Source organism: Camelus ferus, chromosome 6 (genome assembly GCF_009834535.1).
Source record: "Camelus ferus isolate YT-003-E chromosome 6, BCGSAC_Cfer_1.0, whole genome shotgun sequence".
Lineage (NCBI taxonomy): Eukaryota > Metazoa > Chordata > Mammalia > Artiodactyla > Camelidae > Camelus > Camelus ferus.
In genome coordinates this window covers 21,945,206-21,966,715 of record NC_045701.1, presented here as the reverse complement: position 1 = coordinate 21,966,715, position 21,510 = coordinate 21,945,206, and the positions used below count along the sequence as shown (strand labels likewise).

At 53.2% G+C, this 21,510-nt stretch overlaps 1 protein-coding gene across 1 annotated transcript in view; it reads left to right on the top strand.

Annotated features, from left to right (window-relative positions):
* The window catches only part of MAPKBP1 (mitogen-activated protein kinase binding protein 1), a 49,318-nt gene that overhangs the window by 25,396 nt on the left and 2,412 nt on the right, over nucleotides 1–21,510 (top strand). The window contains exons 4-30 of the mRNA XM_014554322.2: nucleotides 7,400–7,462; nucleotides 7,680–7,737; nucleotides 8,498–8,668; nucleotides 9,056–9,193; nucleotides 9,454–9,636; nucleotides 10,221–10,381; nucleotides 11,158–11,347; nucleotides 11,923–12,069; nucleotides 12,269–12,444; nucleotides 13,199–13,290; nucleotides 13,559–13,684; nucleotides 14,047–14,117; nucleotides 14,291–14,412; nucleotides 14,675–14,750; nucleotides 14,864–14,975; nucleotides 15,139–15,202; nucleotides 15,460–15,594; nucleotides 15,800–15,930; nucleotides 16,123–16,178; nucleotides 17,258–17,494; nucleotides 17,944–18,110; nucleotides 18,346–18,491; nucleotides 18,610–18,807; nucleotides 18,976–19,060; nucleotides 19,360–19,643; nucleotides 19,863–20,459; nucleotides 20,892–20,977. Of these exons, the coding sequence (XP_014409808.1) occupies nucleotides 7,400–7,462; nucleotides 7,680–7,737; nucleotides 8,498–8,668; nucleotides 9,056–9,193; nucleotides 9,454–9,636; nucleotides 10,221–10,381; nucleotides 11,158–11,347; nucleotides 11,923–12,069; nucleotides 12,269–12,444; nucleotides 13,199–13,290; nucleotides 13,559–13,684; nucleotides 14,047–14,117; nucleotides 14,291–14,412; nucleotides 14,675–14,750; nucleotides 14,864–14,975; nucleotides 15,139–15,202; nucleotides 15,460–15,594; nucleotides 15,800–15,930; nucleotides 16,123–16,178; nucleotides 17,258–17,494; nucleotides 17,944–18,110; nucleotides 18,346–18,491; nucleotides 18,610–18,807; nucleotides 18,976–19,060; nucleotides 19,360–19,643; nucleotides 19,863–20,459; nucleotides 20,892–20,977 (4,072 nt within the window). The remainder of the gene's footprint in view (nucleotides 1–7,399; nucleotides 7,463–7,679; nucleotides 7,738–8,497; nucleotides 8,669–9,055; nucleotides 9,194–9,453; nucleotides 9,637–10,220; nucleotides 10,382–11,157; nucleotides 11,348–11,922; nucleotides 12,070–12,268; nucleotides 12,445–13,198; nucleotides 13,291–13,558; nucleotides 13,685–14,046; nucleotides 14,118–14,290; nucleotides 14,413–14,674; nucleotides 14,751–14,863; nucleotides 14,976–15,138; nucleotides 15,203–15,459; nucleotides 15,595–15,799; nucleotides 15,931–16,122; nucleotides 16,179–17,257; nucleotides 17,495–17,943; nucleotides 18,111–18,345; nucleotides 18,492–18,609; nucleotides 18,808–18,975; nucleotides 19,061–19,359; nucleotides 19,644–19,862; nucleotides 20,460–20,891; nucleotides 20,978–21,510) is intronic.

The window sequence follows — 21,510 nt, the reverse complement described above, 5'->3', positions numbered from 1 at the left end:
TCCAGAGCTCCCCCTTTGCTGCTGTTTCCCCACAGGAAGCCCACCCCTCACCTGTCACATTTTAAAGCTCCCCCTGCCCTGGAAGGCCACGCTGGGCCCCAGATAGCTTCTTTGAGGCACTCAGTTTGGTTGAACCCTTGTAATTGACTTAGGCCCCTTCCCTAGCGGCTCGGTAGAGGGGCCAGGGCCTTTAGAGCCCAGCACAGCCCTTGTCGCTGTGGAGCCGGTCAGTTTGGAGAATGGGTTTCTCTTGACCCCTAATGCCTGAGTGCAGGGCCTCTGTGCAGAACAGCTACTGGAGTGGGAGCTGGCCCTATCCGGCAGCCAAGCACCAAAAGGCTGGTTTAAGTAGGGAGGAGGAGGGGAAACCCAGCTCTCCTGAGAAGGCCCTCCACTTACTCAGCCCATATTGGAATGTATGCTAAGATCTCCAGCGCCAAAGCTTTGAACTGTGTGTGGAGCCACGGAATCTCCTCCTGAACTGTGTTCTAGTAACATCTGAGCTGAAGGAGCACGCAGCTGCCTTCTTCCTGTCTGTGGTAAACACTGTGTGGAGGGTTGCCAGGGAGTGTGTGGAGTCGTGGGGAGACTGGGTGGACTGGGAGAAGAGGATGCTGGGACTCGCTGTCCTGATGGCTATGAATCATACACCAGGGCACTCACAAGCATCAGTCCTCTCAGCGCCTTTTCTCCTGGTTTCCCAACAGAGCTCACACCTGAAACCAGGGCCCCTTAGTTCTTCCCAAAACAGCTTGTTCATCGATACAGTCTGTTCATTCATCTGTTCAGCAGATACTGCTCTGGTCCAGGTAGTGTTCCAGCCACAGGGTGTACAGCAGTAAGACAGACAGTGTCACTCACTGCTTTTGTGAGGTTTAGGGTCAAAGAGGACAAGCAGACAGTACACATGTAAACAAATAAATGAGCATATCAAAGAGTTGTAAGTGTTCTGAGGAGAATAAACCCGAATGATGGAAAGGAGAGTACGTGAGTAACTAAGAGCAGGGTAGGGTGGGGCTACTTTAAGATTGGATGGTCAGGGCTCAGTGGGTGCTAACATTTAAGCTGATGTCTGAATGATATCAAGGAGGAATCTGCAGTGAAGAGCTGCACTTCCAGAGGGAGGAGACCTCAACAGCAAAGGTCCCAAAGAAAGGAGGAATCAGTTCATTGCTTGAGTAGCTGAACAGCGGCCATGGTGGCTAGACCATAGTGAGTGAATGGAAGGGGGCTCAGACACTGTCTTTTGGACCTGGCTTGTCATTCTTACAGCTCACAGAGATTCACCTCTTGTCCTGGAAGGGAATATGTTTAGAGTGCTCTGGGCAGAGAGAAGTGTAATTCTCTCTGTTAGTGTAGTGTAATTCGCTGTGTTATTCACTGGCTTATTACCACCAAGTCTTTTCTCGTGCCTTTGGGGGACAGCGCCTCATAGAGCATACTAGAAACTGAGATCACAGTGGGTCTCATGGCCTGGCCTAAGAAAGTTATTTATTTGGAAAGCATTGGATTCCAGATATCTAAAGAGGACCACAACCAAGGATGTCCTAGGAACCATCCTAGACTCAGTATCTCTTAGAATAATTAAAGCTATAAGATTTCCCCTTTGGGCGCGAATCTGGGGGGACAGTTTATAATTCCACACCTGAATGAGGACCCTAGCAAGTCCTGCCTGGGATACCGTAGTTTGGCTTCCTGTTCTAACTGCTGACCCTCTGGCTAGCCCTTTCTTTGTTGTTGGTGCACCAGAGTACTCGTCAAGAAGATGACTAGGAGCACCATGCTGGTTACTTTGCACATTATTCAGTTCTCAAAACAATTCTGTGACATAGATATTATTATTCCTGTTTTACAGATGAGAAAACTGAGGTTCAGAGAAATTAAGGAATATGCCCAAGATCACACAGTATGTTAGCAGACAGGTCTGCCTGACCCCAGTTTTCTTGTTCTTTCCACCATCACCCCACCCTCAAGTGTCAGTGAGTCCTAATAGTCTAAGGGAGAACTGTGGACCTACCCTGGGGCCTGCTACTCAGGAGGTCCCTTGGCAGTCAGGGCTTTGAGATCTGGTAGCTGGTGACTTACAGATTTATTCGCTAATGTTTACTGAGTGCCTATTTATTTTCTAGGCCCTTGGGATGTACCAGTAAACAAAATAAACAAATACCACCATCATAGAGCAGTCTAGTGATGAAAACAGATCCTCTCACCCTCCCCCCTCCAAAAAGTAAATTATACGGAATATTACAAGTTGATTTATGCTTTGGAAAAAGTATAAGCAATAAGCAGTGAAAGGGAGTAGGGAATGTAGAGCTGCGGGGTTGTAATGTTAAACAGGGCTACGTGGTGACATTTGAGCAAGGCTTGAAGGACCTTTGGTGTACCTCTGTGAGTCACCTTCTGATTTTACTTGGTCTGAAAGAAATTCTGCGGTGCAGGGTTGCTGCTCAGGCCTTCTGTGTCCTGCTCCCTGTATGTGCTTCTGCATTCATTGTCCACTCAAGTCTCATTTGTTTCTGCCTTCTGGAGGATGGAGTCATAGGAGGTGGACCCTGTGGGCATGCTGGGCTCTTTGTGATGGCACTGGACCTGTCCAGGGAAGTGGCTGTCGAGGACTTGGCCCTTCCTGGTTCAGAGAAGTTCCTGGGCAGTGGGCCCAGCACCCGGCAGTGGTGCTCTACCATGTGACTGCCGGGTTGAGGCCCTGAGGGCCGGAGGCCTCACTGTCTCCCTGTGAGAGTGAGCAGCCTCCCTGCACCCTGGGGTTCTGAATTCTGAGCCAGCCTAGCCCTTGTCACATTGGGCGCTGCAGCCAGTACTGCTGCACAGACATGTGCAGATGACTGCCTGCTGGGCTGGCCAGGGTCAAGGGATGTGGAGGCCAAGGGCCAAAGTTTGATGCAAACCACACCCCACCGTCCCTTCCCCAGCAAACTGAGGAACTTGCTCAAAGGTCAAAGAAGACTGAGGAGACTCCCACATCAGTGTTTCTGAGGTCTTTTTTCTTGGGAAGACCTCAGCAAGCTGGGCACAGGAGGACCTTAGATGTCTTTGCCAGGATCTGCCTTCACTTCACCATCTGCATTTTTGTCCTTGCAAGTGGAGCTGTGACCATGGGTTGGTCTTTTTCTTCCTCTTCCTCTGTTTAGAAGATTTCCAAATTTGAATAATTGGAAGTAAAAATTTCAGCTTAAGGGCCTACCTCTGTGTGTTTCCCTCCTTTGCTTAACTCTCCCATGCCACAGGTGAGAATTCTCCAGGCTATATATACCTGAGGGGAGGGTTGGGAGGTGTTAGAGAAGGGAAGGGTTGCCTCATCGCCAGTCTCTATTTTTCTGTCTCCATTGACTTCCTACACACACAAGCCACTCTCTTTCCTCCTTCTACTGTGGAGTCAAATTGAGGGGAAGCAGGAAACAGAAGACGTGTGGCCCAGCAAGACTCAGAATTTATGTGTAGTGACTTGGAAAGTTGTTTTAAGCCGTCTAATGCACTGCCCTTGAAAGGTCACCATGCAGCTTTGGGTTTAAAGGAAAACTCAAAAGCCTACCATAGAGCCCTCATCACCTGCCTTTTCTGGATTTGAAATGTGACTGTCCTGAATATGCATTGAGTCAGTTCAAGTCAGGTCAGCTCTCAGCCGGAGCCCTTTGCCATGGTTTATCTCGAGCTGACCTGAAAGCTAGGTAACCTGGAACCACTCAGACTGGAAGCCATTGCCAGAGAGGTGAGCCTGCAGAGGGCCTTCTTAGCAGGTCAGCACAGAGAGCGAGAGAACGTCTGTTCTCCCAAAAACTTGCTGGGCTTTTCATGATGGTGGCCTGGGGGTTATCAGTTTTCATACACTGAATAAAGTATTAAAATCTAAATGTCTAGAGCTATGAACTTTGCACTATAACTGCTATAATTTTCATGTACCCTGTTATGATTTCCAAAATTTCTGTAGCCTGAATCCTTTTTCCCTCCAAGTGTCCCTGTCGTTTCTTCCTCTTCTCAGAGGCGCCCCAACCCCTCCGACTCCCTGAGCATTAGGTCTGTGTGCTTCCTGCGTTTAAGTCTCTCCTCTTCCACTTCGGTTTTCTCTACTTTCTCCCATTCACTCCACTATGCTTTTCTTAGAGCTCGGCTGCTGGAATCCTGGCTCTGTTTTGCGTTAGCTGAGAGGCCTTGAACAACGCCTCTGAACTTGTTTCTCCATCTTAAAGTGGGGATGATTGTACCAGCATCACAAGCTTGTCATAAGGATTAGCTAATAAGACCAGACGTCTAAGGTGCTTAGCAGAGTACCTGCTACACAGAAAATGCTTGATAAATGGTAACTCTTGTTATTGAATGGGAAGAGCAGTAGACCGGTTACTAAAAGCAGTGGAAGCCTTCGTGTTTAGAGTCCGTTGAAGCTCTCGTGTAGTGCTTGCTTTTTAGCTTAGCCAGGAGATGTCACTTCCTCCATCTTTATGTTTCTGTGCTGCTGTCCTAGACACTCGAGGTGGTTTCTCCCTCTCCATTTCCTCCATCCCTTTCTTGCTACCTTCCAAGCTCATCATCTCCTAAGTGGGTGAAGATGGAGATATTTTCTTTCCCCAAGCTTAACCCAGCTCTCCTTCCTTGGTTGCCTTCCCAGAACAAAAAATAAAGCCTCTTTTAAAGTTTTTACCATTACTCAGATCTTAACAGGACTCACCTCCATTTTTCAAAGGAAAAACCCAACACAGTCCTGAGCACCTTGTTCCCCACTGCCAGGAGTCTCTTTTAGCGTCCTGTCTGTGCTCCAGGAGGAGTAATAGTAATTTGCTATTTGTTTGGCTCCCGCTATGTGTCAAAAATTTTTACTTAATCTCCACAGAAGTTCCAAGAGCTCAATCCTAGTGGCTTCTTTTTTACAGATAAGGTAATAGGCTGTGACTTGCCCAGCCAGGGTCACAAAGCTGTAGATGGCAGAATGAGGACTCAAATCCTGTTCTCTGACTCCAAAGCTCACAGTGTCCTCACTGCCTCACACTGTCTCAGAGGACCCAGCGGTCCTCAGTGCTTCCTTCCACAGAAGACAGATGGGGTAGGCAGGAGGGAGGAGAGCTGGACCTACAGATACCTGAGCGGGACCAAGCTAGTGGACCAAGGCGGGGCGTTCATACATTCAATAAATGGTTCTTAAACAACTGCAATGGGCCAGACTCCACTAGGCACAGGAGACAAAGCAGTTAGCGAAGCTAGACACACTTCTCACCCTCATGGGAGGCACAGTCTAGTGGGAGCGGCAATCAACAATGAATGTAAAATTGCAGTTGTGATAAATGTCATGAAAGGTTGATACAACTGTGTTATGAGATCATATACTGAGGCCATCTGACTTGAGATCGAAAGAGGACTAAGGGTTAACTAGTTGGAAAAGGGAGAGAAGAATGTTCTAAACAGGGGAAAGGGCTCTTGCAAAGGCCTAGCGTAGGAGGAACATAGCAAGTTAAAGGGAGTGAAAGAATGTGGTTGGAGCATGGTTCGCGGTGAGGATGGAGACTGGTCAGGGGCCACACCACCCAGGGCCTTCATGTGTACTTAAGGGCTCGGGTCTTAGAAGCTCCCCAGGGACGCTCAGCAAGAGTGACACCGTCAGATCAGAGGTGCGCACCTATTTGGTGTAAACAGCAGTGGACACTGGCAGACCTGTGAGTTCTGGCTCTGTTCTTTATAGGAGCCTATGTTTCTGAGCCTGAGTTTCCTCATCTCAGAATTTTGGAGGGTTGGACCAGGTGACCTTTATAGTCACCTAGCACAGTGTGCTTAATTCCTTCCATCCTTCTTTCCAGCTCTAAGGTTCTATGAATCTTATCTATTTTGGAGGAATTAGGCCCCGTGTATCTGGGCCTGCCCCTAAAGGAAGCTGGACAAGTGTGCATGGTGTGTGTGTGTGTGTGTGTGTGTGTGTGTGTGTGTGTGTGTGTGTGTGTGTGTTGGGAAAGGGGAGAGAGACTGATGGGACACAGGGTTTCCAAAGCCATTTAATTTTGGTCATATTTTTAAAAACCCTCCTGACATGGCATTCTAGAAGGGAAGGGGTGGGAGAGTGGAAGTTGGTATAAAGAGAGAAATGACAAAGTACTGAGGAAAGGGAAGCAGAAAAGTTAGCAGGTAGGAGAGAAGAAAGAAAACAGTGAAGAAGGATTTGGGGGGGGGGTTAGAGGAGAATATGATGTGACTCCGGAATTCCAAGGCTGTTGGTCAGCCTGGCAGCTCTGAGCATAGCTGGTATACCTCTGAGATCCCAGCATCCCCAGCAACTACCAGTGGAATTTGCATATTGAAGTGGTTTATTGAGCCTGAGATGCTGAGCACTCACCCGCAGCCTGTGCCTGCCTTCCTTTCGAATTTCTAGCAAGCAGTGGGTTTCAGGTGTGGGGGTTGCAGTGGTTTCCAGCTAAACAAGGCTGTGTCTGGGGGATGTAGCCCTCTGACAGTTCTCTCCCCATCCTCTTATCTGGTGTAGCAGGCTCCACGCTTGCTCCTGTCAGGTAGTTACAGTGCTGATGAAGTGATGAGGCAGAAGGGCAGCCGGGGAGCCTGAGGGAGAATGCTGCTGGCCGTGGCTTCCCGCTTCCTGCCCCTGACTCCTGCTACCCGGCCTCCCCTCTGGAGCTGCCTCTGGAAATCAGTCTGATCCTGATCCCATCCAGCCTCACCTTCTGGCTGGAGAGGGTGCTCCCAGCCTTTTCTGATTGTCTTCTGGCAGTCTGGAGGGTTCTTCTTAGGCTCCTTGGGGCCAGGGATTCTCAGAGCTGGGCCCAGGAGTTCTGAGGCACTGAACAGGCTTCCCTAGGCCCTCTGAGGCTCTCCTGCCTCTCCCTCTAGGCTTGCTGAGCCTCCTTGCAGTTCTGGCCCCCTGCCTCCCACCCACTCCCTCACCTCCATGTAGAAGGTGAGAGGGGTTGGCCCCTGCCAAGTACACACATGGGCACACACTCACATGAGGTCTTACTCTTCCTTGGAGCACAAATACTTGATTCATGTGTGGCTCCAGCCTGGGAACTGGCTATCCATCTGTGGCCTGCTTTGCCCAAATCACGTGAGTTCTTCCTCCTGGGCCCAGTCCTGGGCTATGCATGAGGACCGTGGGAAGGTCTGTGTCCCTGCTGCCCTTTGTGGCAGAGATAGTGCTGGTGCTTAGGGACCCGGTGGAAACAGACTTCCAGGGAGCCCTTTAACCCTCATGCAGCTGCAGAGATAGGCCCCTGTGGGTGGTGAAAGGGAGCAAGAGGAACAGGTTTCCAGGAGAGAGCAGTCAGTTGCCCTCGGTGGCAAGCAGAGCCCCTCTGAGCTTGCTCACCTGGTCTCCTTCTGCTGGGTGACTGGAGTTCCTAGGGGAGCTGTGGTTTGGTGCTGAAGTTGGTTGTCTCATTCATCTCCCCAGGTGTGTGGTCGTGCTGTTCAATCCCAGGAAGCACAAACAGCACCACATCCTCAACAGTTCCAGGTAAATGGGCCTGGGCCCTTGGGGAACATCTCCTGGGGGCTGTGAGATGGGCACTGTTTGGGGTCTCTGTGGCCCTGGGTACTGGGACCTCGTTGGAACCCAGGTCCAGATAGGGAAATACCACATATGCTGTTGATGTCCCTGGTCTTGCCTTTTGGGGGGACTGTGAGGGAGTCAGGCTGCCAGTGCCTTTTTGAGCCGGCCTCATTTCTTGCAGGAAAACCATCACTGCCCTTGCCTTCTCCCCTGACGGCAAGTACTTGGTCACTGGAGAGGTGAGTGGGGAAAGGGGGGCTGGAGTACTCTGAAGCACACGGGTGGCCTGGTCTCAGCAGAGGGCTACAGTCCTATAGGCCTGGTTAGGGCCTCTGCCCTTCTGGCCTCCTGAACTGATGCCAGATCCCAAGTTTTTGCTGTGTCTTGAAGCAGTGGTTCTGCAGCCTTAGTGGTTTAGTGGGTACCAGAATCATCTGGAGGGCTTGTTAAAGTGCACGTTGCTGGGCCTACCCGCAGAGTTTCTGGTTCTATAGGTCTGGAAGGGGACCCCAAAATTTGCATTTCTAACAGGTTCCCAGATCATGCTGATTCTGCTGGTTTGGGAAGCACGCTTTGAAAACCACTGCCTTAGAATATTCCTTATCCCCGGAGGCCCCCTGCTGGGCACAGGAGGGACACCTCTGCCATCTCAGCCTTGTACAGGGAGGCAGTGGGGGCAGAAATAGGCGTGGGTGGTAGTGGTTCTCAACCCTGGCTGCTCACCAGAATCACTCAAGGAGCTTTGAACAAAAACAGAGGTGCAAACCCTCACCGAGAGATACTGAACCAAATCTGGGGCTGTTTTCTCTATTAATTGTTGTTGTCCTGAGATATTTATCATGTTTTCTCTATACCTTTGCTCTGTGTAGCACTCTGCTCTCATCCAGGGGGGGTCATTAGACTCTACCCAGGAGCTAGAGGGGTGGGGGCCCCTACCCTGAAAGGCTGGAGGCTGCTATGTGCCTCTGGCCCTCACTTCCGGTTCTTTCCTCTCTGCAGAGTGGGCACATGCCAGCCGTGCGGGTTTGGGATGTAGCTGAGCACAGCCAGGTGGCAGAGCTGCAGGAGCACAAGTATGGTGTGGCTTGTGTGGCCTTCTCCCCTAGCGCCAAGTACATCGTCTCTGTGGGCTACCAACACGACATGATCGTCAATGTCTGGGCCTGGAAGGTGAGTAGGCTTGGTGGGCTAGCCTGGCAGCCTCATAGGGGTCCAGGGGCCTTCTGGGAAGCTGGGAAACTGCTGACCTTAGCCCTTCCATTCCACTCTGCTGGTCTCAGTCTCATTCTAGAAAACGAACTGAAGCAGAAAAAAGCAACTGCGCAGCCAAGCATGTTGGTAGAAAGAGGCTAGCTTTATGCCTTCGAGGATTGAATCTCTTCAACTCCTCTAGAAAGTGATTCTCCTCCCTCCCCTCTTTTTCTGACCAGTGAATCCTGGAAAGAAACTTTTTTTTTTTAAGTACAAATCCTATCTAACCTTCCTCCATCCTCTGAGCCTCTTTCTTCTTGGCTCCAAGAGGCAGAACTTTGATTCTTCCTTTGGCTTTCCCTCCAGAAAAACATTGTGGTGGCCTCCAATAAAGTGTCCAGTCGGGTCACAGCAGTGTCCTTCTCTGAAGATTGCAGCTACTTTGTCACTGCAGGCAACCGGCACATCAAATTCTGGTACCTTGATGACAGCAAGACCTCAAAGGTAAGGTCCTGAGGATGGAAGTAACCCTGGAGGCCAGGGTCTGCTCAGCCCACCCCAGGAGACCCTGCTCCCTTTGGGACCCTCTCTGCTTGCTTGGTCGCCATCCATAAGTTTTGGATGAGCCAATGCTATCTGGGCCGAGGGATAGTCTCAAAGGGTAAGGGAGGCTTACTGTGTCTCCTCCCTCACTCTCCCCAGCCCATGGTGTCCGGGGCTGGCCCCCGGGAGGATGGGTGGGCAGCAGAGATGTGTCTCCACAGGTGAATGCCACTGTGCCCCTGCTGGGCCGCTCAGGGCTGCTGGGGGAGCTGCGGAACAACCTGTTCACCGATGTGGCCTGTGGCCGAGGGAAGAAAGCGGACAGCACCTTCTGCATCACGTCCTCAGGGCTGCTGTGCGAGTTCAGTGATCGGAGGCTTTTGGATAAGTGGGTGGAGCTGAGAGTAAGTACCTCTGTACCAGTGCGGGGGTGGGGAGGCTGCCTGCGTCTCAGCTCAGGGGAAACTGATGCTGCGGCTCCATGCCGGGGGCAGAGCCCTTGTGTATGCAGCAGGGGACCCCAGGAGAAAGGAGCTCGAGGGAGCCAGAGCTTGGCCCGGCTCTAGCCCATGCAGATCTGTATAACTGCCTCGTCTCTGCTCTCTCTTTCTGTCTTTCTTTCCCCTGCTTTCCTCTTCTGCTCAGAACACAGACAGCTTCACAGTAAGTGGTGCTAGACTCTCCTCTCTTTCTCTTGCTGCTCCTTTCTCTTTGTTGGGCTTTTCCTATTTTGTCCTCTTTGCCAAAACCTCTAGTGCCCTAGAAGGGTCCCCGACACCCATCACCCATCTGCACGTGGCTGTGGGCCCTCTGGCCACCTGCTGCTGGAGGGTGGGGCATCTCTACATGACAGCTGAGGGGCTCAGGCCAGAGCAGCTGGGCTGCTTTCCCCTCTCCCCTGCCTTGGCTGGTGTCTCCTCTTGGCAGGTAACTGTTGAGGAGGGGTTGAGCAGGTGGCCCACGCTGACCTGAGCCCCTCTGCCTGCAGACCACCGTGGCCCACTGCATCTCCGTGAGCCAAGACTACATCTTCTGTGGCTGCGCTGATGGCACCGTGCGCCTCTTCAACCCCTGTAACCTGCACTTCCTCAGTACCCTGCCCCGGCCCCACGCGCTGGGGACAGACATTGCCAGTGTCACAGAGGCCAGGTGAGCTGTGTGGACCCCCTGCCCTCCATCAAAGCCTTACTCTGTGCCCAGTCTTCCTTGCCTGTGCTTCAGGGAACAAGGTGAAGAGTGTATTGATACCCCAAAGATTCTCAGAGGAACACCTTTGTACACACACAAATTTGCTTTATTGGTACCCCGCTCACCTGGGGGACTTTGGAGTGTCTTAGCTGTAGGTGTTAGGAGGGGCTTACTGTAAGATTTGGGCTTGTGTTAGATGATTTTAGGAATGGTTCCAGGGACTGCAGTTTTGTTCTGGTTGGATACTGTGAGGAGATGGGGGCAATTCTACTATTGGACATTTAATAATTAAAGGGAGAAGGAAAGGTACGAAACTCAGGCTGTAATTGGTAAAGAAGGAGCCATCAGTCCTGAAAGATGGGAAAGGGTGATGTTCGGTCATTTTTGTGGTTTTACAATGATATTTTTATCTGTCTCAGACACGGTTACAGAGTGGTCTTGTTTTTGTTTTGCCCCTTCATGGCCACAGAGTTACCTTGTCTGACTTTGGCGTTCTGTGACCTTGTTTGTGTTCATCAGGAGAGACCGTGGCCCAGCAGCTTGTGCTGGGGCGGCTCCCAACTGAGAGCTGTCAGAGGCAGCTTTTTCCTCTCAAGCAACTGCTTCCAAACCTACGAGTCTGGAGCGGCTCCCATGCTCTGCTCCTTCCTTTGTGGATTGGCTTCTGTTTCCATTCCCCTCGTCCTTCATTTCATCAACTCCTCACTCACCAGTTTGCTCTGTCCTCTTCCCCACAGTCGCCTCTTCTCTGGAGTGGCCAATGCCAGGTATCCAGACACCATTGCCTTGACCTTTGATCCTACTAATCAGTGGCTGTCTTGTGTGTACAACGACCACAGCATTTATGTTTGGGATGTGAGGGACCCCAAGAAAGTGGGCAAGGTGTACTCGGCTCTGTATCATTCCTCCTGCGTTTGGAGTGTGGAGGTAGGTGCGCTGGCTTGACCCCAGCCTGGTTTTGGGGGAGTACCACTGCGAGGTTGGAAAGTGGGGATCCCCAAGTAGAATGTTATGTTCCTGCTGCCTCCTCATTTCTCCAGCAGCATCCCTGTGTATCTGCATATCCTCAGATGGGTCCTGAGGACGGCACTAGAATTTTAGTGCTTATACATCTCAGGCTTCTTCCAGTGTGCCCCTGTCCATCCATAGCTTTGCCTCATCCTGGGCTGGATGATCTTGGACAAGTTATTGAACCTGACCGAGCCTCATTTCTTCAGTGGTAAAATGATGTACCTGATTTATCTAATTGTTCTAAGAATTAAATGAAAGAATGTAAATGGGAGGCATGGAAGAATGCCTGTCCACAGTAGGTGCTTGGTTAATGTGCTTTTCCATACTGATTTGAAGAGTATCTACTAGTTACAGCTTACTTCCTATGTAACTGACACAGGGCTAAGCCTTGGCCAGCATCAAGCCCTTGCTCTCATTCCCTTCTATCTCCGTGGGCAGACAAGGAACTGCTCCTAACTGGAGATCTGACTTTGTTCCCTCTGCCCCTTCAGGTCTACCCCGAAGTGAAGGACAGTAACCAGGCCTGCCTGCCCCCCAGTTCCTTTATCACCTGTTCCTCTGACAACACTATCCGCCTGTGGAACACAGAGAGCTCTGGGGTGCATGGCTCCACCCTGCACCGGAACATCCTCAGCAACGTGAGCCACGGGGCCCCCGTCCACACCTAGTACCGCATCCCCTTGCCTTCACACTTCCTTCTTAGGAACTGGGTCCCCAGCTCTTGTTTGGCTGGCCTCTGTGAGCCAAGGGTTTATCTTGTCCAGCATTCCTCTCCCCTTGCCTCTTTTCTGGGTCAGGCCTGCCTTATCCACTTCTCCTCCTGACCTGCTCCGCTAGGACCTCATTAAGATCATCTATGTGGATGGGAACACTCAGGCCCTGCTGGACACTGAGCTGCCTGGGGGAGACAAAGCTGATGGGTCCCTGATGGATCCCCGCGTGGGCATTCGTTCTGTGTGTATCAGCCCCAACGGACAGCATCTAGCTTCAGGGGACCGTGTGGGCACACTCAGGTAAGGCCAGGTCTGGAATGGGTACTGCCTGAGTCACGTGGTGCAGGCTGGGAGAGTTAGGTCCCCGAGGACACAGCTTTTGAAAAGTTTGGCTCAAAGAGACTGGAAAAAAGATATTCCTATACAAGGGAAAGACAATTACTTTATAATGAAGAAACCCAGCAGAAAGCATCTTAATCAAGTAACCAAGCTTAGCATCCTCACATCAACATCATGAAGCCCATAATATGATGCACTAAGAAGGACATAGCACTTCTTTTGTGATATTCTTGCCAAAAATGTGTAAACTCAGTCTAGTCATAAGAAAAGTCAGACAATTCAAATTAAGGTGCGCGTATGACAGGATGCCTGTACTGATCAGTACTCTTGGTTATGAAAGGTAAGCAAAGACTGAAGAACTGTTACAGATAGAGGACTAAAGAGAAATAACTCAATGCAGCTTGGACTCTGGATAGGATCCTGAGTCTAGAAAAAGGACATTGTGGAAAAACTGGTAAAATTCAAGTAAAGCCTATGTAAATTTCCTGGTTCTGACAATTAAACTGTTATGTCAGATGTTAACATTAGGGAAAGCTGGGTAAGGGAAATAGGGAAATCCTCGGTACTCATTGCAACTTTTCTCTAACCTGAAAGTTAAAAAATAAAGATAAATTTTTAAAAAGGTCATAGGAGGAGATGTAGTAGAGAAAGCAAGGTGACTCTCTCCTCCTGCAGCCTGGCAGTGACCTCCTCCCTCCTCTCCTCATCTTTGCAGGGTGCACGAACTGCAGTCCCTAAATGAGATGCTGAGGGTGGAGGCCCATGACTCGGAAATTCTATGCCTGGAGTACTCTAAGCCGGACACAGGTAAAGAATGGATGCCCAGTACCTAGACCAGAAAAGCACAGGGCTTCCCCAGTCCTGCTAGTGCCAGTTACGTCTACCCTGGCTGTTGTATGTGGGACTGAAAATCCTTGGAATAATTTGGTGTCTTTGCAGGTTTGGAGGAGGACAACTCCATCCCTGCTCCATGGTCCACTTGGCTTAGGGATATGGGACTCAGTTCCTCTTTGCTGGGCCCATATAGAGGCCTGCTCTGGGCACTCATGGGCTGATGGAGTTCTTCCAATCTCAGGTCTGAAGCTGCTAGCGTCAGCCAGCCGGGACCGGCTGATCCATGTGTTAGATGCTGGACGGGAGTACAGCCTGCAGCAGACGCTGGACGAGCACTCATCCTCCATCACTGCTGTCAAGTTTGCAGGTAGGGGCAGGGCAGTTGAGATACATTCTGCCACCTACCACTGACATCTCCCCCGCCACCCACTGCCACCTGCCTCCCACCTCCATGAGAAGGGTGTGCCTGTCAGGGGAGTGATGGACAGGGCTGGCAGGCCTGGGGATGGAACATGGACTCTTAGTCCAGGGGACCTTGAGCAACCAGCCTGGCTGAGGATAGGGGGAAAGAAAAGAAAGCTTGGGTTTGGAGGGATGCATCCTGGTTTAGTTGGTAGTCCCAGCCATGCAGAGTAGCTCCACAGGGGGAAAATATGGAGGGAAGCAGAGGAAAGGCTGGCTCCCTTGTGGTGAGAGCAGTGGGAACAGCTCGGCCCCCTTTCTCCACAGCCAGCGATGGGCAAGTCCGCATGATCAGCTGTGGAGCAGACAAGAGCATCTACTTCCGCACTGCACAGAAGGTGAGGTTGCTGGGCTTCCCTGAATGGGGCAGTGGGATTGGGGCTGGGGGGCAGAGGTCGCTACTGTTCCCCTACCTAGGGTTACAAGGAGGGAAGGGAGGCAAAAACTGGGCTTTCAGGGCCTGGTGAGGCATTTGGGCATGGGGGTCTGCCCATATGCTCCACCCCTGCAGTCTGGAGATGGAGTACAGTTTACACGGACACACCACGTGGTACGGAAGACGACCCTCTATGACATGGACGTGGAGCCCAGCTGGAAGTACACAGCCATCGGCTGCCAGGATCGAAATATTCGGTGGGCATCCCCTTCTCAGACCATCCGACCCTGAGAGGGTCAGCTCTAAGCAGCTCAGTCCCCGGGTCTGTCTTTTTGTCCGGGACTCTGTGCCCCGCTGAGCCTGCAGAATAGGTACTTGGCTTCACCCAAGAGGTGGTAGCCCCTTTGGTGTTGGGGAGAAGCTTCCAGAGAGCACAGGGCTGGGAGTGAAGCTGGCGTTGCTGCCACCCGAGGGTGCTTGATTGTGACCGCCTCCTCATGTGAGTGTCATTCTTTACAGGATCTTCAACATCAGCAGCGGGAAGCAGAAAAAGCTGTTTAAAGGGTCGCAGGGTGAGGATGGCACCCTGATTAAGGTAAGGGCCCAGCAGACTGGGCAGTGGGCCAGAGAATGGGAGAACAGAGGGGTGCTAGGTGGAGAGGGACTGGTGCTCCCTGTCCTCTTCCAGCTGTGTGCCCCACTCCTCAGGTGCAGACAGACCCCTCAGGGATCTACATTGCTACCAGCTGTTCCGACAAGAACCTCTCCATTTTTGACTTCTCCTCAGGCGAGTGTGTGGCTACCATGTTTGGCCACTCAGGTGAGTGTAGCCCCAGCACTGGACCCCGGGAACTTTACTCTTCCTTCCTTTAGTTGCTTGGGTCCCAGCAGAGCTGTCTGTCCCTCCCCTTTAACCAGCCTTCCATCTCCACCTGGCTGGGACTTCAGGGTGGCTCATCAGCCATATTCTTTGTTCTTCACAGAGATTGTCACTGGCATGAAATTTAGTAATGACTGCAAACATCTCATCTCTGTGTCAGGGGACAGGTGAGCAGAGGCCAGCTTCCCTGAGACACAGATTCTCCCTCTGTGCCACAAACACACCCTGTCCCTCCCCTCTCTTCACCTCAGTGATGTCTTGGGAAGTGGGGCTGAACAGGGATATTTCTTGGCTGGGTCTGACCTGACACTGGAGGGTGGCTCTGGTCTCCTTGTCAGCCCGTGGAGAAGGGGTACTAGTGGTGTTGCCTCCCCTAGAGTCCTGCCTTCCTCCTCCCTCACCCACCTCTGTGTCTCTACCCCAGCTGCATATTTGTGTGGCGCCTGAGCTCTGAGATGACCATCAGCATGAGGCAGCGTCTGGCTGAGCTGCGCCAGCGTCAGCGAGGGGGCAGTCAGCAAGGACCATCCTCTCCCCAAAGGACTACTGGGCCGAACCGGTGAGAACAGAGTGTGGGATGTGGAAAAGCAGTGGGTGGACATCCATATTGCTCGCTGTGATCTCACTGCTCACCCCACTCGCTCTGGACCTGCCACTCAGCAGCTTTGTTTCCCAGCACCTGTTTCTCACACAAAGACCCATGATGCTGGCCTCTTCCCCTCGCTGTTCTCCTCTCCCCGTGACCTTCCTTGTCTTGGACTTAGGCACGAGGCCCCATCGATGCTTTCTCCTGGACCTGCTCTCTCATCAGACAGTGACAAGGAGGGAGAAGACGAGGGCACTGAAGAAGAAGAGCTTCCAGCTCTGCCCATCCTTGGTACCAAGAAAGAGCCAGGTCCGTGGAAGTGCAGTGTAGGGCCAGACACCAACTGGTACAGTGGCTAGGTGTGCCCTTGCTGGGACCGTGGGGTGAGAACAGCATGAGCTGAGGGAACTGGAGCATCGCTGTGGCCTCTGGGCTTGCGTGTGGCGGGAACTCCAGGTTGGTTGGGCAGGATACACTCTCTGACTGCCTGTCTCTGTCTAGCCTTGGTGCCCAGCCCAGCACTGCCCCGAAGCCTGTCCCACTGGGAGATGAGCCGGGTGAGTCACCATCATTAAAATGTTCTTCCAAGGTTACAAGAGGTAAAGGAGGGTGAAAGCAGGGCTCTCTGCACCTGGCAAGACATTTGGGCACAGGGTCTGCCCACATGCTCCACCCCTTGTGTCCAAGGGAGTTGGAGCCACTGGGCTGGTCCCAGGTGGCGGGTGACAGAGCTCAGGTGTTTCCTCCCTGTGACCAGGTAAAGTGGCCTGCAGGGTCAGTCACCACTAGGGGAAGTACTCCACTTGTTTCGCTACCTGGGAGCCTGGGGGTAAATGTGAACAAAGGACGGGTTGAAGTGGGGAGTAGAAAAGGGGTCTGAGCAGAATGGTTAGAAGTAAATTTCAAGAAAGTCAAAGGGCTAAAGAGGAGAAATCTGGAGAAACCGTGGTTCTAAAGACCCAGGATAGGAGGTAAGCCCAGAACTTCTAGAAGAGTTAGAGAGATGCCATAAGAGGACCAGTAACTGAGTGGTGACTTCAGGGTAGCGAGTGGTGGGGGGCAGGATAAAGGCTTTCAGAGCAAGCCCTGCGGCAGCCTGGACTCTCCCTTAGTCGGGATTGCAAGAGCCAGCACCTCTCGTTGTCAGCAGTAGTGTCATAGGATATAGTGGTGTGGTGTCCAGTGCCTTCTGACCAGGTCAGGGGGGCTCAAGCCTGGGCTATTGGTTTGTCCTTGGTGCTGTGAATGGATTGAGGCTGTCCTCAGAGTGGGGGACTTTTAGAGACTCCCAGCTCTGAGGTGTTCATGATACTAGGTGAAGACTGAGACCAGAAGGTCCTCTGGGACAGGACACAGAGGGAAGCTAAGAGTGTGAACTCTGGAGCCAGACTGCTTGAGTTGTAACCTGCAGGCAGACTGTCTGTGGGACTTGGAGAAGTTACTTAAGCCCCCTGTGCTTCAGTTTTCCCATCTGTAAATTTGAAGCTAATAGTAGTACCCACTTCATAAGGTGGTTGTGAGGATTAAATGAGCTCATGTGTGTGAAGTGCCTGGAGCACAGTAAATGGCACGTGTTTGCTAATACTCTTGTGTGATTGTTACCGTTACTCTACTCCCACCCCCCACCCCACACCAGGCACAGGAGACAGAGGAGTTCCTGGACCCAGCTCCTTCAGCCAACCAAAGACCCAGAAGAAGGGGGCGCTGGGCTCAGCCAGGTGTGGAGCTGAGTGTTTGCTCCATGCTGGACCTGCGGCAGCTGGAGACACTGGCCCCAAGCCCTCGGGGCCCTAGTCAGGACCCTCTGGCCATGACCCCTTCTGGTCCTGGGAAGCATGGTCAGCAGGCCTCTGAGACCTCACATGCTAGCCAGGTGAGCCCACTTTCTCCCAGCAATCTAGAGATCTCCAAGGAGCCTCAGCCAGCCTTGTGCCAACAACTGGGGCCTGAGCCTTCATCCAGCTATGCTTGCTCTGCCCCTGTGGGACATGGGTAACCTGAATGGCAAAGACAGGTGGAGCCGGCTAAGCTGTGGTACAGTGATGGGGTGGAGAAGCAAAGGATTGCCTTTGTCCTTGGCTGGGTTCCTTGGAGGGCTCATGATGTGAAATGGTGGCTGGAGGTTGGCAGCCCAGAGTGCTGATGTAGATCTTCCAGAAGCTCAAGAACACTTGGAGCCCAGCCTGGCTTCATGGGGTCTGACCTCAGAGTTGGAGCTTCCCTTAGAATTGGTGCCCACTGAATCCTTGCCCACCTCCACCTCTTCTCCCAGACCCTTGCTTATGTTAGCAAACACCCTGCTGCCCTTTTGTGTGTTCCCAGAATGAAAAGCCCCCTCGGCCTCAGGCTTCCCAACCCTGTTCCTGCCCCCACCTTATCCGATTGTTGTCCCAAGAGGAAGAGGTCTTTGCCCAAGACCTGGGGCCTGCACCCATCGAAGATGGTATTGTCTACCCTGAGCCGAGTGACAGCCCCACCCTGGATACCAGGCAAGGGTCCTGCAGACCTCTAGGGCCATGCACCCCTCAGTCTTCCTTCCCTCCACATGTTCTGTACTTGGGTGGGGGACTGGCCCCGGGCACTCAGGGCTTGCCCACCACTGCACCTCTGCCTCATCCCCAGTCCTGCTCATGGGTGGGGCAGAAGGAAGGCAGGACTTACCACTGCTCCTCCAGCTCACCACTGCCTACTGCCTCCTCTTTCCCCTGCTGGCCTTCCTGGCAGTGAGTTCCAGGTGCAGGCACCAGCCCGAGGGACCCTGGGAAGACTGTACACTGGCAGCAGGGGCTCAGAGAAGCACAGCCCTGACAGCGCCTGCTCTGTGGACTTCAGCAGCAGTCGTCTTTCCAGCCCTGAGCACCCTAATGAAGGTGAGGCTGCAGCCCTGAGGTGGGGCCAGGACCGCGAAGGTCGGTGTGCTGAGGTGGGAGTGGAGGCTCGCGACAAGTGGGTGCAGCGTGATGCTTCTCTCCCCTCCCCTACGTCCAGACTCTGAGAGCACGGAGCCCCTGAGTGTGGATGGCATTTCCTCAGACCTTGAAGAGCCAGCCGAGGGTGATGAGGAAGAGGAGGAAGAGGAGGGAGGCACTGGCCCCTATGGGCTGCAGGAAGGCAGCCCCCATACCCCGGACCAGGAGCAGTTTCTAAAACAGCACTTTGAGACTCTGGCCAATGGGGCTGCTCCAGGTGTGGTCAGAGGGCCAGCATTTGGTTACTGCAATCTAGCCTTCTTCCCTCCTCGCCCAGCTGAGAGGGAGGGTCTGAGGGCAGGCCGTGCCCTGGGGTTGCCTTCTGGGAGAGGCAGAATCTGGGCCAAGGGCTCACTCCCATACATGATTTCTGTCACCCTGGCAGGGGGCCCAGTCCGGGTACCAGAGCGGACAGAGTCTCGGAGCATCTCTTCACGATTCCTGTTGCAAGTGCAGACCCCCCAACTCAGGTACTCTCCCCACAGCAGCGCTTGCTTTCCTACAAGGAGCTCTGGCTCTCTTGACCTCGCAGTGCTCCCAACAGGGCCAGTACTGCCCCTGGGGCAGCAGGCAGCCTTCCTCTCTCCAAGGCTCTGTTTCTATGCCCAGCAGTATTTTGCACTCTAAGTTTTGGGACAGCCGGCTTGGCTGGCTTTGTGCCTGTCCTTCTCTCCTAGCACCTCTCTAGTGTTGTGAGAGCCTCTCCCCGTCTTGGCAGGCAGGAGCCCTGAGCCTTCTCTGGGCCTCCTTCCACATTTCCTCCCTGTAGGGAACCGTCCCCATCTTCCTCAAGCTTGGCACTGACGTCGAGACTGGTCCAGGTGCCGCAGGCTTCTGGCGAGCAGCTGAGAGGCAGTGGTGCCAATCCTCCAGGAGCACCCCCAGAGGTGGAGCCTTCCCCAGGGAAGCCTGGCCCCCAGCAGGCAGCCCCTGTGCTGTTGCCACGACGCCGTCTCAACCCAGATAGTAGCTGCGCCCCCAAGAGAGTATCCACAGCCAGCCCCTCAGGCAGACTCCAGAAAGCCCAGTCTGTGCAGAGTCTGGTGCCACAGGGTGAGGAGCCTGGCGGGCTCAGCTCCGGGTGTGGGGAGTGTGGAACACGGGGGTGTGCTAGAGGAAGGTGGGCTCATGTAGCCCTAGGTGTCACTGTGCTTGCCAGTGGGTGTCCCTTGGTGGGTATGTATAAGGCACAGCAGCTCCTAGGGAGATGACCCTTAGAACCTGAGACGCTGCCTCACCCCCTGACCTGTGTGTGTGTCTCTGTCTCTGCAGATGAGGCCCCTCCACCAGGCCCATTGCTCTTACAGGAGATGGAGGTACAGAGGCGCCTACGTTCCCTACCCCAGGCTGATAGTCGTCTGTCTCGGCCCCATTCCTACCAGAACCCCACCACAAGTTCCATGGCCAAGATATCCCGCAGCATCTCTGTTGGGGAGAACCTGGGCCTGGTGGCTGAACCTCAAGCTCCTGCCCACATCCGAGTCTCACCACTCAGCAAGCTGGCCCTGCCCAGCCGGGCTCACCTGGTCCTGGATATCCCAAAGCCACTGCCTGATCGTCCTACCCTGGCCACATTCTCACCTGGTACCAAGGGCCGGGCCCCTGGTGAAGCAGAACAGCCTGGCTCCCCAGTGGGCCTAGGAAAGGCTCACAATACATCTGAGAGGCCGGCCTGTTTTGGGGAGGTTGCCACTCCCAAGCCTAGGACAGAGTGCCAGGCTCAGCCTGGGCCCAACAGCCCCCATGCTCAGCAACTGCCAGTCAGCAGCCTCCTCCGAGGCCCTGAGAACTTGCAGCCCTTACCCCTTGAGAAGACTCCCAGCCCCATGGAATACACCAAGCCAGGGGCAGCCCTGAGCCAGGACTCAGGTGTGCACAGCTACCCAGCTCTCACCTCCTGCCCCATCCTCTCTCTCCTGTCTCTGTTGGCCACTCTCTGGCTCCATCCCATTTTTGTGTGTCCAGCCTCTGGCGTTTTTCGTCCTGTCTGCTCCTGTCTGAGTCCATAAGTCACACCCCTGATGGTGAGACACTCCTGTCAACCTTCATGAGCTCCCTGTGGCCCACTTGCCCCTTCAGTGCCTTTTAGCCCCTGGGACTGGGACTGGCCCTTTCCTCTTGACCTTGTTTTCTGTGTGGTGTTGGGAGGGTGTTCGGAAGGAAGGAGGCAAGAGGAAGGGACTGAGTGCAGGTGATGCTGGGGGTGGGGGTAGGCCTTTTTCACTCTGAGTGGCCCCTGGGTGGGGAGGACTGAAAGGGCAGCTTTGCCAGGCCTTACTGAGCTGTATCTGTCCTTCCCAGAACCAGCCATGAGCCTGGAGCAATGCGAACAACTTGTGGCAGAGCTCCAGGGCAGCGTGCGCCAGGCAGTGCGGCTCTACCACTTGGTATGTGTCGGGTACCCGCGGGCAGAAGGAAAAAGCATGTCGGTAGTGCGAGCTGAGTGTCCAGAACATAATGATAAGGCTCTTGCACTGACGGGTGGGTGGCGCAATTAAGAACATTCTGAGGAGGCGAGTGGGTTAGAGTTCAGGGCTCTTAAACTGAGCACATTGGTCATTTCTGGCTAAGAGCTGGAGATATCCTCAGACAGGGGGGTGGGGTGTAGAGAGCCCACGTGTCCTAGTTTGCTCAGAACCATCCCAGCTTATGTCTGTTGTCTCAGTGTAATTATTATTCAAAAATGATTTGGCTATAGACGTAGGGGACAGTCCAGCAGAGGCCAAGAGTTGAAGAGGAATTGATGACAAGATGTAGATGGTGCCATAATCTGATGGTCACCCCCAGGGTCTGCCGCCATCCCCTGGCCTCTGGTCATACCTGCTGATCTTGGGAGCATGGAGCTCCCAGCCATGCCCACCAGGGCATGTGGCCACTTCTTCCAGGGCAGGCTAGACCCAGGTGGGGCCTATCCCTTTTA